This window comes from Grus americana, chromosome 7, assembly GCF_028858705.1.
Source record: "Grus americana isolate bGruAme1 chromosome 7, bGruAme1.mat, whole genome shotgun sequence".
In the NCBI taxonomy this organism is placed as follows: Eukaryota; Metazoa; Chordata; class Aves; order Gruiformes; family Gruidae; genus Grus; species Grus americana.
This window is the reverse complement of record NC_072858.1, coordinates 28336986-28350617: the sequence shown is the minus strand read 5'-3', so window position 1 is coordinate 28350617 and position 13632 is coordinate 28336986. Positions and strand designations below refer to the sequence as shown.

Below are 13632 nucleotides of genomic sequence, written 5' to 3'. Positions count from 1 at the left end.
CTACGAACTCGGACAGTAAGTACTGAGACGGGGTCTTTTTTCAGATACCAGGTCCACCACCCCGTCAGGACATGACTAGGCATGCAGGAGTCAAGGTACTGCAGGCGAGAAGTGAGAAGTAGTTGTTTATCTCAACCCTGTGCCTACACCTTAAGGCAAGTCCTCCTGAAGTTATTTATAGGTACAGGGCCTGCTTAATTAAGTGGAGAGCCCTCTTCTCAAGGGTGATTTGCTTTATGCCCAGGAATGGGGAGGAGCAGAGCTGCTAAAGAGGTGTCCAGGTCATGAACCGCTGTCTGTGATGCTGGCCAGATCCTGCCTCCCAGGCGGGACTGGCCACTGCAGGGGCCGTGGCTGTCACTGTCCTGCTGCTGGAGGAGGTGGCTGGGAAGAGGGGAATGTGCTTTGCAGGTTCCCACAAAACGAGGAACTCAAGACCCCTAGCAGTGGGGTAGGCCAGGCTGATTATGAGACACATTGGAAAATTTGGATCCTTGCTCTCTCTCTTTGACAAGTTATGTGGAAGAAAATAGCGTTTTCAATATTCAGCATGCAAAATCCTCCTTTCTTCTATAATCAGGAGCATTTTACAGGCAGTAGAAGAGTAGTCCAATACTGAACACTTGGTGCCTGCCCCAGCTCTTCCTCAGCGTCACCTACTCGTATTACAGCAGAGATGCTTTTGTCATGCAAGTCCAGGGGAAGCTACTACTACCATTGCTGTGAAAGTTAACTCCTATGTGTTGAATAAGCACGTAAATTGTGTTCTGGCATTCTCCACCTCATAGCAAGGAGTGAAAGTGCACAGAAATGTCACAGGAGAGTGTTGTATCCACCTGCTCTGCACAGATTTTTCTTATTCGTGAAATATATGCTAGGTAGATCAGTTAAAAGCAACTTGTAACAAAATCAGTAACTTACAGAAAAGCTCCACCCTGAGCAGTAGGTAGCTCTGTGATGGGAGAATGATTTTTTTTTTTCTTGGACTTGCTCACGAGAAGCATTCAGAGTGTATTCCACTTCAGCGTTGGAAATGTGGGTTTGCTAATAAGGGGAGCATGATCCCCAGAGCAGATGAAGGGGTTATAATGCCTGCTATCATTAGAACAGCCAGGAGGGACAGCTCAATACCAAATGCCTAGCACAGCTGCCTCTGTGCAGCCTTCTGAGCTCTGGCAGAACCGGGTGGCTATGGAGGGAGAGGGGCAAACAGCTAGATGCACTGCAGAGACCCGGCTCACTTCAGAGAACTTGTAACAGCAACCCTCCAGTTATTTCCCCCAGACCCCTATGAGGTAAGGGGTGCCCTTGCCCTACATTGCGATGAGCAGGGGAGATACCATGGGAAGACCAGCTGCTGCCTGACAGGCGGCCACCGACTCCAGGGAGGAGCCAACAGCCCACATCCTTGTTGGTTCAGTGGGGCATGTTTATTCTTTCAGATATCTTTTTTCCTCTTCAACTCTTTATGAAGCAAAGCTGTTTTGCTACAGTCTTTTGAATACCAGTTTCTTGTCTTTTTCATAGGTTAAGTTACTATTCTTGTTCTGTGTCTGAGAACAAGTCTCACTTCTCATTAAGTAGGGCTTATGAGGAAGAAGGTATATGTAAATAGAGAAATAAGTCTTTCAGGAGAGTTTTTTAAAAGTTTATTAGAGGAGTCACATATACAATCATAAATACAATCATCACCTTGTACTTAGCTCTCAGATACAACTTTTTGTGTTCCAAGTGCCTTGCAGCTATTGTTTGAAGCTACAGTTCTTCTGTAATACGTGAATGTGTTCCAGTTCTTCAGGTCAAGACAGAAGAGTTAACTGACTTCTTCACAGCCACAGCTCAAAATTACCGCCAAAAGTCAGGACTAATTTTCTGGACTTTTTGTGTACCCATCTCAATAGACAGGTTCTTCACAGAGATACCAACTTTATTAATAAAATAACAGTCTGTGTTTAAGTTTCATTTTTATTATGTTTCTTTTGTTCTATAAACAAAGTAATTAAGTTAATAATGTGTATTAAAATCTAGGAGTATTTAAAATATTCCAGAGCCACATTTTAAACACAAAAAAAGATATGCATTTATAGTTTTCAACATTCTAGGCTCGATACTGCTTTAATACGCAACCATGGTAGCTCTCCAGAGATACACATGAAGAACACTTCCATGATTACAGTGATCTTCCAGACCAGCCATGGATCTTGAAGTCTAAAAACAGGCTCAATGTGCGAAGTGCAAAGATGGAATACAGTTATATTTTTCTGTGAGTGCAGTTCTAAAAGTTCATTATCACCCAGGTAGAAAACCTTCTTTTGGCAAATAGAAAACTACAATTTGGGAAAAAAAAAGACAATTTAAAAAATACCATACAAAAGGAAATCACAAAAATATTGCCTTTTAAAAGGCTACACATCTGGTCATTTTTCAATGAAAACACTATACGAAAAGACCAGCAATGCTGTCTATCAGGAACACACCTAAAACACAAACACACCCAGTGAGCCATCCCCTGCCACCACCAAGGCTGCTTTTCCCATGCTTGTACCCCTCTCATGTTAATGCTTTCTCCACTAAAAGCTATAAATAAGTCTGTTTTCTATAGATTTCTTAAGTTAAAGAAAGTGAATTCTGAGCAGAATAGAAACAAAACCCAATGCGGTGGGGGCACAAAACCAGTGCCATAGTCCCAAGCCTCCTGGCTGAGTTAATCCAGCACAGACTGAACATGGACTAAATCTTCAGTACTGACACATTTGTGAAGATCAGGCTGCACATGCAAGTTAACTTGAGGCTGCAAATAATCAAACACATGCAGGAATACTGTGAGCAGCTTGGTGACAGTTCCTGTAGGACAGGGCAGGGAGGCAGCACACATTCAGGAGGTTATTCTCCTGTACCCCTTGCTAACTTTGCTTATCTTCCTTGACCTCAGAGCAAGCACTCCACACTTAGACCTGCAAAGCCTTAAGCCACTTTGGACAACACTGCCAATGGAACAAAAAAATCACATTAATTTTTTATCAGGCAAGCAGACCCACCATCACAGTTTCATGTGTGACCTAAATGACAGGTTGGAGTCTGGCCACCAAAAAGGTAACTTTTTGGCCCACCTTGCTCCCCATTTTGCTCAAACAGTGGATCTAACCCAGCTCCCAGAATTTCATTTCTCACACCCAGCCAAAGAGGGTCATAGTCATTTACTGTCTCCAGAAGCTGCTGCCCATATGACGGGGCTGGAGCAGCAAGTGTCCCTTGATACTCCCCTTCATTTTTTGGAAGTACCAAAGGAGGACTATAGTGACTAGCTGCAGCCAGAGGTGGACTGTGCCTCATCTGCTCAAGCTCAAGCTTAGATTCCCCTTCACCATAATTAAAAGTGGAGCCCTTCCCAAAGGGAGAAGTGTTTGACTTGATATACAAATAGTTCTCATTCCCCAGGCCCTGGTTAGCATTTAAGTAGTTTAAGACAGGCTTCCTATACATGTTCTCTTTAGCTGCCAGGTACTGGTGATCTTCTATACAAGACTGGAAAACATGTGCATCAGAGTAGTAGCTTTCAGGGAAAGATTTCTTCAGGTATGGATATTCCTGCGCCTGCTGCGCAGGGAGTGAGAGCTTGGGGGGACTCCCCACGCTTCCCACACCGAGTGGGACCCCTTTTCCCACGCAGTCCAAACCGAAGTGAGCTGGGGTCTGACCTGGGGGTCCAGAAGTGTTATCCAAGCTCCTGAAGTGAGTATCGAGCCTTGAGTATAGCTGCCCGGAGTAGGGCGACGGCTGACCGGCGAAACCCTGGTTTCCTCCCGGTAGGCCAGGCTGCAGATGGAGGAAGCTCCGGTCTGGCCCAAGACCCTCCATCGTCCGGGACTTCTCCTGGCAGCCGCCGCCGCAGCGGGTCGGCTTTTGCTTGCCACAGGCCGGCTTGGGGTAGGCGGCGGCTTCGCTCTTCTTGTGGTTTAGCTGCCGGGCCCTCCTGTTCTGAAACCAGACCTGCGAGGCCACCAGAGACTGAGCGCCCGCCCCCGCCTCGGCCCGGCCCGGCCCGACCGGGGGAAGCCGCCCTGCCGCCCGCCCGCCTCTCTCACCTGGATCCTGGACTCGGGGATGTCGATGAGGCCGGAGAGCTGCTCCCGCAGAGCGATGCCGGGGTAGGGCTCCTTCTCGAAGGCGCGGACCAGCAGCTCCAGCTGGGCCTTGCTGAAGGTGGTCCGCTTCCGCCGGCCGCCCTCTCGCCCCGCGCTGGGGACAGCTGGGCGCGTCCGGGCCTCGCCTGCGGGGAGAGGGGAGTCAGCGGGTGCCACGCCGAGCCGGGCTCCTCCTGCCCACCGCCGCCGCCGCCGCCAGCCCACCCTGCCCTCCCCGGCCCCCGCCGCACCCCGGGGAGGCTTACCGTCGGGGCCGGGGCCGGGGGGGAGGCTGGCGAGCTCCATACGGCCGAGGTCTGCGGGCGGTGGGGCGGCACACGCCGCTCCTCGCCTTATGAGGCCTCCGCCCCGGCCGTTAGCGACCCCCACCCGCCCGGGCCGGCCCCGCCAATGGGGCCGGGGCCGCCGGGCCTCCGAGGGTGACTCAGAGCTGTCTCCCACACCTCCATTGTCATCCCATCACCAAAATACACATGATGATGTCTCACCCCATCGAAGGAGCCAAAGCGTCTCCCAGCGAAGCCCCCGCCGCCGCCACCAACCCATCCACCTTTCTTTAATTCAAATGGAGGGTGGATAATTTAATAAAGTTATCTTTCACCTTCAGTTTGGCCCTCTGAGAAGGCTCCCCTTCTCTGCACCGGAGGCCCGGGACTCCCCCGGATACGGGGAGGCGTCCACACCGCCCTTCTCCTGAAGGGAAACCATCCCAGCTCTTGCTGCACCCAGGTGACGGGTCCTTGTCTTCCCCGTTGGGTTACCCCGCTCCTGTTCCCATCCGTGGGACGTTTCTCATTAACTTAGCTGCAGTAAATAAAACGCTGGTGGCTTTACTAGGCATTGCATCAAACCCCACCATTGACAGTAAAGGACAAAGCCTTCCCCAGCACACTCTGCGGTCACCCGGCGAGAAAGAGCAGTCTCCCTCCTGAGCGCGTGCTGAAGAGCTCGGTACAACCTTTTCCTTCCTATGGCTGCTTTTTTTCCTCCAGACAGCTCTACGCATCCAAGTCATGTACAGAACAAGCAAGGTCTGTGCTTTCAGCCCAAGGTGAAATCATGACCAACATATTAATCCAAAAGAGAGGCCAGAAATATTATTTAAGAGAGCCAAGAGTGACAGAAGGACTCACAGGGAGCAACAGTTGCAATGCTGAAAAGGATTAGATGTTAGAACAGGATTAGAACAGCAGCAAATCAATTAGTCAATGTAATAATTTGTCAAATGAGGCCATCATTAATGGCTATCACTGAAGGTGTTCAAGAACAACGGCATCATTACTTCATGTGTTTTTCATCTCAACATGTCCCCATTCATTTTTCAGACTTGGGACCTGTTCCAGCTTGCTCTGAAGCTAAAGGATATGGGGACAAAGTCTGCGAGATGTTACATAGTATTTGCATTCTGCAGGGACCAGCGCGTCCACCATCTGCACAGCCACTTTTGGGTTGAGCTGGGCAAAGGTTTTAACGTTACACACACCATCACAGTGGTTCGCAACAAAAATGAATGTCCTTCCAGACAGGGGCGACAGTCAGCCCCTGTCAGTCTGGTACTCCGGAGACTGGATTCCTTTAGCAACTCTGTCCATAAGGCAAGGTAAATGCCCTCAGAAACCACTCGACCTAAATAATGTTTTCAAGCAGAAGCACATGAAGGCAGTAAGAATTTCAGAGGGATGACAGCAGCACGTAGACGATAGCTTGAAGCAATTTTTCAGTACTCCTTCCCTTCCTTCTATCATAGCATTCCCATAAGCCTGGACTGTCATAGCACAGATGCATCCCACAAGATTTCTTTTCTCCCCCAGAGCTCCAGGGTAGTTTGGAGTTTTTCCAGTCCATGTAAACAAAATCTGTATTTAAGCAAGAATTTTCCTGTGGGAGAAGGTAAAAAAGCAGCCAGGTGGCAAGTGGTTCACCAGTTCTACGTACAGTCAAGGTGTGCTGCTAGTCCTTCAATTTTAGTTCACTTTTAATACAGATACATATGTAGAGAGGGGTGGATGAAGGCTCAGACAAAATAAACAGACATATAAAGCTTGGTGGCATAGTTTTACTGACAGTCTCGTCTACAGCAAATCCAGCTTCAGCTATTCCTTCTTGTTCTAAGCACGCAGGGTACAATTCTACCTGCCTTTAAGCCCCCATATAGCTTCGCACACAGTCCTGGGCATGCCACCTTCCGTGCGCGCTTGACTAGCAAATGAGCCGACTCACAGAGCTGCTCCTTCCAAAAAACTGATCACTTTGGGGTTTAGCCAGGTTAGTTTTTGGCGAGCTTAGTTCAAGCACCAACATAGGATGGGGGTGCACAGGAGCAGAGGGTAAAAGAGAGTTGGGGAGCCCCAATTTAAACTGGCACAAGAAAGTATGGAATTGCGTATGACCTTTCCATCTCCCTACGATTCCAGTACAACTGTCCGTGGTGCGCATAATAAACTGGATCAAGGATACCAAGGATGCTTGTAGGGTACAAAGAGAGCTTACTCATTCAGTCCGGGCATAGGAAGGCTAGAACAAATGCTGTCATTTTTCTTTCTGGATTTCCAATTTTCATGGCAGAAAACATCATCTCATAGGAATAACTACAACACAAAGCTGACCCTGCAGGCAGCCTGCAATACTGAGCTCAAAAGGAGAGGGAAACCGCCCCCCTCCTACACACACATATACACCTTGTAGCCACAGCCAGTGCAGAAGAGATAAGGAGGAGTCAGTAGAGGCTTGCACCGACTTGCACTACTTGCTAATAGTGACTGTCCATCAGTACTAGGGAGGTCAAATAGACCAGGCTTTTGTTAACATCCTCTGGCTATGGAGAGAGCAGTTCACACTTCCCGGAGTTATTGTTTCAGGCACTCTGCCAGGCAGCCTCTTTACACCCTTCATTTTCAGAGATTTTCTTTGCAATGCTAATTGATAGAGACTTAGATTGCCAGTTTTGAAGTGAGATTCCAGGAAAGAAGATGACAATCTTTGCTTCCCCCTCCTCTTCCCCCTCTTCTGCTGAGACATATGGACTTGCCCTAGTGTAAGAGCTAATTTCTGCTACAGTTAGTTTGACCATACCCTAATCCAGGCGACACCACTGACCAGCCCTTGCTGCTCGTGTTCCCTTGGCATCATCATGCTGTTGCATGTCAGTCATAATCAAAACAACTGTTTGTGAGCTCCCCCATCTCTTTTCTAAACTGTATCAGGGGAAATAGTATTTTTTTTCTCCATGTGTTTTTGGTTCGTTTCACAAAGCACTATAAAAACAGATGTCAACTGAATTGAAAGGGGGGAATGGGAAGAGTGTGGGGAAAGAAGCAGGAATACAAAACCCAACATGCTTAACAAAATCAGCATCTCTTCAGTTCATAGATTGTCTTCAGGCTCCCACCTAAATCCATGGAATTTTGCTATAGATTTCAGTAGGTTCCAAATGCGGAAACACACTGTGTCTTCTGCCAATGCCCCTTTATGCCAGAGTCGTGGTATAAGTGCATCCATAGAGGAATACAAGTCACATGTAGAATATGCTGAAAATGGGGGGGGGGCAGACACGATAACGAGGGAGAGCATGTGCACGTAAATGATATTTAGGAGAGGCTACACAGTTGTTAGACAGACACTAGCCACAGTGCTCTTTAAAATGGCTCTGAAAAAAAGGTTTGCATCTATCCTAGTCCAGACCACGGCATGGGGAGCTCCTCTCCTCTCTCCCTCCAGAGCAGCCCTAGTGTTAGGAGATGCAAAGGTGACCCCAAAATCATGCTAGCATGAATGGGATGCCGAATTATCCAGTGCAGCACAGGCTCTGTCACCAGGCGCCTGCTTGGGGAGTCTTAGGACAAGCACAGCCTTCCAGAAATCCCTACATCAAACCTTTTCTAGGGCAGTACAATGCTATTGATGTTTACACAGAACTTTCATCCTGAAGGAGGCAAGATCAATTTCACTAGTTGGTCTTCAGACATTAACACCTCATAAAAAGGATGCTCATGCCCTGCTTATCAGGAGTGCATCTTTAATTATCTTTTGGTACACTTTTTGCAGCCCATTACTTACCAGTCAACAGTGCTTTAATTATGGGCTTGGCAGTAAAAGGCAGCTCTTACATCACTGAAATAAAAATGCTACAAAGCAACCCTGGAGAATTGCAAAGAGATTTCATGTTCAAATGTAAACCTGTGGAATTCGGCAAAACAACACGGATTCTCCTCCACAAAGATTTCTCCCTATGCGCAGCCCTGTCATAGCCAGATGCGCCCAGGAACCCTCCAAAGAACATGAGCAGCCAAGTGATGGTTGTGGTTTCACCCACTCTTCAGGGAAAGGAGCACTTAGAGCAGCCTGTCCTGTTCTGAAAATAATTCAATGGCCAGACATGCACACTTCCCTGATATATCAGGGCAAGCAGGGTGGAGGCACATTTTCACCTTGAGCAAAAAGAGGGCGAAACTTATGATAACCCTTGCTTTCTAAGAGCATTCATTTCCCAGTCCAGAGCTGGGTTTTGAGAGCTGTCAGCCACACCACTGAGCTTTCCCTTCCAGTAAACCCCTTCCTCGTGCCAAAGTATTGCTCTAGCCTTTTTTCCTACCTGAAATGAATGTTGTTTCTAACACCCGATGGTGGAGGAAAACAACATTGCTGAAAATAGCACAAACCATTAAGTCTTGCTCTGACTCAGTTTCCCATTAAACCAGTAGATTTCAAGGCAAAAGACACATTAGGCCAGTTGAATAATCTTACACTTATTATTTTCTTACATTTAACTGCTAAAATAATTCATGGCACTGATTGTAAGTATCTGAAATCTGGAGTGACTGTAAAGAAAAGACCATACCTGCTAAGACCGAATGTCTGTCTAGCCTGATATTTAACTCTTCAGCAATGGTGAAAAATGGATACCTGTCTAGGGAAGGTAGGTATCTATAGCCATCTCAGTCAGTGATGTACTGGTACTTTTACCCAGTATATTTTCAGCCTAGAGACTTCCTGAGGTGGATGAGACTTTCTAAGTATACAGAAAACACAATATGCTTCTATTTTGTGAATGTATTCAGTCTTTTTTTGAACCTATGTAAAGTTTTAGCTTCCAAAACATCCTCTGACTAGGACTTTCACAGCGTAACTATGTGTTAGATGAAATAGCACTTATTTTTATTTGTTCTTAACATGTTGCCTGCTAGAATCACTTGACGCTCTCTGCCTCCCACACAAGAATGTGAAATGACCTCCGCTGGTTCCAGCGGTTCATGCTGCCCATTATTTCATTGATCCCCATCACTTTCCCCTTTCAGCCACCTCTTTTCCACACTGAAGAATCCCATTGTACTCACCGTAGCTGGTCCACAGTTACTCACCGTATGGTAACTGCTCCATGCCTTTTTTGCTCTTTTCAGAATTTGGTCCAATTCTACTGTGTTCTTCTTGAGATAGAAAGACTAGAATGACTCCCTATTTAAGATGTAAATGAATCACGGTGTTTTAAGAATTATTATGGTGATAATGATTATTTTTTTCCATTGCTTTCTTAGTAACGCCTAATGTTTGTTTTGCTTTTTTGAACATCACTGAGTTGGCGTTCTCATAGAACTATCTATCAAACTCCAGGATATAATTTCTGAGTTGTAATGGTCATCTGTTGTCTGAACCTGAAAATGATTCCTTACTTGTACTGTCATTACACTGCCTACTGGTGAGTTTTTGAGTCCCATGAGAACCTTGAAAGAGACTGTCATCCCCTTCAAAGAGAAGACTGCCTTAACTTTTAAAGAAAATAAGACCCCAGGTAAAACTGAAGTCAAAACATTTGCAAATCTGTGTCTTTTATTAAATGGTAGCCTGGTGGTACCCAACACCATTCATTTTTCTTGTGGGCAGTAGAAAAACATCTTGGGAGATGGACGTAGGAAAGCACAGACTTGCTGGGAAGGTAGTGATTAGTGCTGCCACTCTCACGTTAATACAATATCTCCTGCTCTGGTGGAGGAAATCTCTCTTCTGTGGAGTGATCTGCCTCACACAGCCACACAGAACCCAGTCTAGAGTTTGGACAGGCTGAGCCTGAGCCTGTAAAGAGTTAGCATGACCACAGGGAAGGGCAGATCAGCAGAGCAGAGTCTGCACCAGTGCAGGAATGGGCTGGAGTAGGATTTCCACTTTTAATAAGCCTAATGCATAGATTATCAGTATTCTTGTACCCCTTTGAATACTGAGTAGAAAAGTCACACAGGAACCCACGTGGTAGCAAACCTGTGTTCACTAAAATCCTGCTTCAAGGAACATCCAAAAATTGTGTATAAAATATCCTCCTGCAGTCCAGCCTGAACCCCCGGAGGATTACGGAGTGCAGTTCAGTCTGGCAAGCCCTCGCTTGTTCCAGCACCACCGAGATAATTACCGTTTCATTTAAATGCAGCAGTACTTCATGCCCAGTACAGTCAGGTTCACTGTTTGCATTGCTTTATGGTAATCCTTTCCCTCATACTCCCTGCCGTCTCCTTCCCTGTCTCCTTTCCTTTCTAAGGACTGCCTGTAATCGTCCTCACCCGTGCTGTTTGTGTAACCGGCCGATGCTCTACGACTGATCGGCTCCAGAAATACTTGTGGACTCTTAGCACCTGAGAGGATCAGACCTCTGAACCGCAGATGTTTTAGGACAAGGACTATATCTTTTTCTTGTGCTGGCAGAATACAAACACACCCATGTGATACTATAGAAATACTACAAGTCACAACATCATAGTCTGCGGAACTTGATTACGATAACTAGTCGCCTAAAGATGAGTGAATTTGGCCTTAAGGCTAGTCTGCTGGGACTGGAGACAAGTTGTCTGGAGTCTTCTCCTCCCTGTTCAAAGAACTATTGCTCTAACCTCCCTTGTCAGTCCTATTCCTTCTCATCTCCCAAGTAACATCCCCGCCCACATGGTTGTAATGAAATGTGCTTCCCACCCATCTAGTAGTGACCCCATTTCTTTGCTAGGTCTGTGCTCGCTTTTTTGTACTGCAGTTAGCTTTTCCATCACAATATTCCTATTCCAGACACGTAGGAGCTAGAAACTTGTGCCAATTGACATGACTTGTTCATTAACTGAGAAACACAATAAAGATGCATTAGCTGGTCCCAACAGACCCTCGAGAACAGTGAACTAATTGGAAACCTTTCCCTTTTCCCAACACTGCACTCCTGTGTTTACTGCCACGCATGTGAAGAACTTGGCAACCCATGGCAGTGTATTTCAAAATAGGAAGCAGAAATAGTTAGGAATTCCTTCAGAGAGAAACAAGAAGTGAGATCAGATACTAAATACTATGTATTAAAATACACACACATCAAGTGGTTAACGGACAGAACAAGGCATCAGAATGCTGCTGGTTTGCTGGTTTGCTGCTGGTTTGCTCCTTCAGCCTCCTTTAACCACTCAGTCTGTAATGCTGTAGGATGCTGGTATGCAGAGTCATGGCCCCTTACCTGTATGTAATACCATTTTGAACAGTCTAAACTACTCAGGTTTTTCCAGCATGACCAATATGAACGAAGCTATCTGGTCACGTGTAATTAATCTTTGCAAGGTACATTCAGTATCATTAAGTAGCCTCCCCAAATGACGTAAAATACTTCTTTGCTCACATACCTTTAAAAAATGCTGTCAAATACCTGTAGCATATATCCAATTAAAAAAATTCCACGAAACACTTGTAGCATAAATCTAACTCTTATAAACTGAGACTTCAAATGGATGGTGTTACCCTTTAATTTTTTAAAGCTACCTCACACAATAAAAGACAGTCATCAGAGATGTTCCCAAAATATTTTTAGTAGGACTAAAGTTATTGACTTCCAGCAGACATCAGTAAAAACAAATACAGAACTGTAAAATACACAACTGCGATCAAAACTGAAGCTGTCTGTGCAACCTGGACTTCAGACTGGTAAGCTTTGGCTGTCTATTTAGAAAGGCTTATTAATGCCATGTTGGCTGAAGTGCATAATGAAAAAAAGTCTGTTTCACCTTTCTGTTCCTTTTTTAAAAAAAAGAAAAAACCCCACAGTGATAGTGTTAGGATGAGCATATAGAACTCTGACATAAATTCATCCCTAAAACGCACAAACTGAATTTTTAGTGAAATCAACAAGAAAATCATATCTTTATAGCTTACAGGTATTACTTAGTTCTTAATCTTCGCAGAGAATAAAGTATTTGGCTGGAACCTTTATAGCTGACAATTTCCAAGACTTGAATTATGCTCCAAATTGTGTTAAAAAATTTGATAGAAGAGAATTAGTTTTATCAAACATCCACGGAATCTATTTACCTATGAGAAGGATACAGCAGATATATGCAAAGGTTTATTTATTTTCAAGTCACAAAGGATATTCTTTACAACACCACACAGAAATACTATACCCTATATTGTTTCTTCTTATGCGCATCTCATTAATTTTTAAATTTTTTTGTAAATATGAGAATCTGCTGAAAATTTTACCATAACCTCAAAAATGTAATGCTTGTCATACTGCAACATGAAATGTTTTTAAAGACTGTACTTTTCCTTAGTTTCTCTTGTTTTAGAACTAGAAGATTGAAGTGAAATAATTTTTAACTCCCCATTAAAAATTAAAAATGACAGAGGAACAGTCACATGTTAACTAGTTACATTAGGACTCAGATATTGCTTGCAATAGTTTCATTACAGCTTTGTGTCATTTAACCCTGATTAGAAATGTTTTATTGATAATTCCAGCTCCTTAGGTAACTTTCACTGAATGCATCTCATCTCTTTCATACCAGCTTCAAATCCAGTTTAAAGTGGGCTGCAGTTCATTTCCAAGTAACTTCCTAAAAGAAGCCCAATCCCTTAATCCTTACTTATACAGAAAGTTGCTGTTTACACAAGTCACATCACCGACTCCAGTAAGATGACTCACGCCATCAAGGTTGGTCTGAATTAGACTAAACCCCCCTCCTTTTTTTTTTTTCCTTGAAAGAATTTTAAAAGACACAGAAGAGCTAACATGTTCTCTATCTTGTCTCTGGCATCTACCAAGAACACCAAACAAAAGAGGCAGACTACCTGGCAAATACCCTTTGTACTTCCCGATGAAAGTGAGATAGTCAATATCTCTAAGTTAGAGATAGCAAATGTTTCTAAGCTGAAGGGGGAACTAGTTTTCTCCTCTGCTAGGTACAACAGAAACTTTAGTATTTGAAAAACCTAAGGCGGCAATATACTGATACAAACTGTGTGAAATGAGCCAGCTATGTCTCAGGGATTAGGCAGGAAGAATGCACAGGTCCATTTTATTGTTTTCAGCAGAACTAACCCATCTCAGTTTACATACTCACTAGGAAGACCTCAGGACCCTACGGATACAATTTCAAAAAAAAACCCAAACTTTTTAAAACTAATGTAGTTATCTTTGAAATCTCAAAGAGGATCATACATCCCATTTTCATGTTACTATATGGTTAGTAACCTAACCTGT

At 44.8% G+C, this 13632-nt stretch overlaps 1 protein-coding gene across 1 annotated transcript; it reads right to left on the bottom strand.

The window, feature by feature from the left end:
- Positions 1 to 1637: 1637 nt before the first annotated feature.
- On the bottom strand, positions 1638 to 11632 carry LOC129208713 (paired box protein Pax-6-like). The gene is made up of 5 exons (XM_054831914.1): positions 11617 to 11632; positions 10567 to 10825; positions 4747 to 4913; positions 4086 to 4270; positions 1638 to 3990 (listed from the first exon to the last, which is right to left on the bottom strand). The coding sequence occupies exons 1-5, from the start codon at positions 11630 to 11632 to the stop codon at positions 3049 to 3051; spliced, it is 1569 nt and encodes a 522-aa protein (XP_054687889.1). The 3' UTR covers positions 1638 to 3048.
- Positions 11633 to 13632: the final 2000 nt, after the last annotated feature.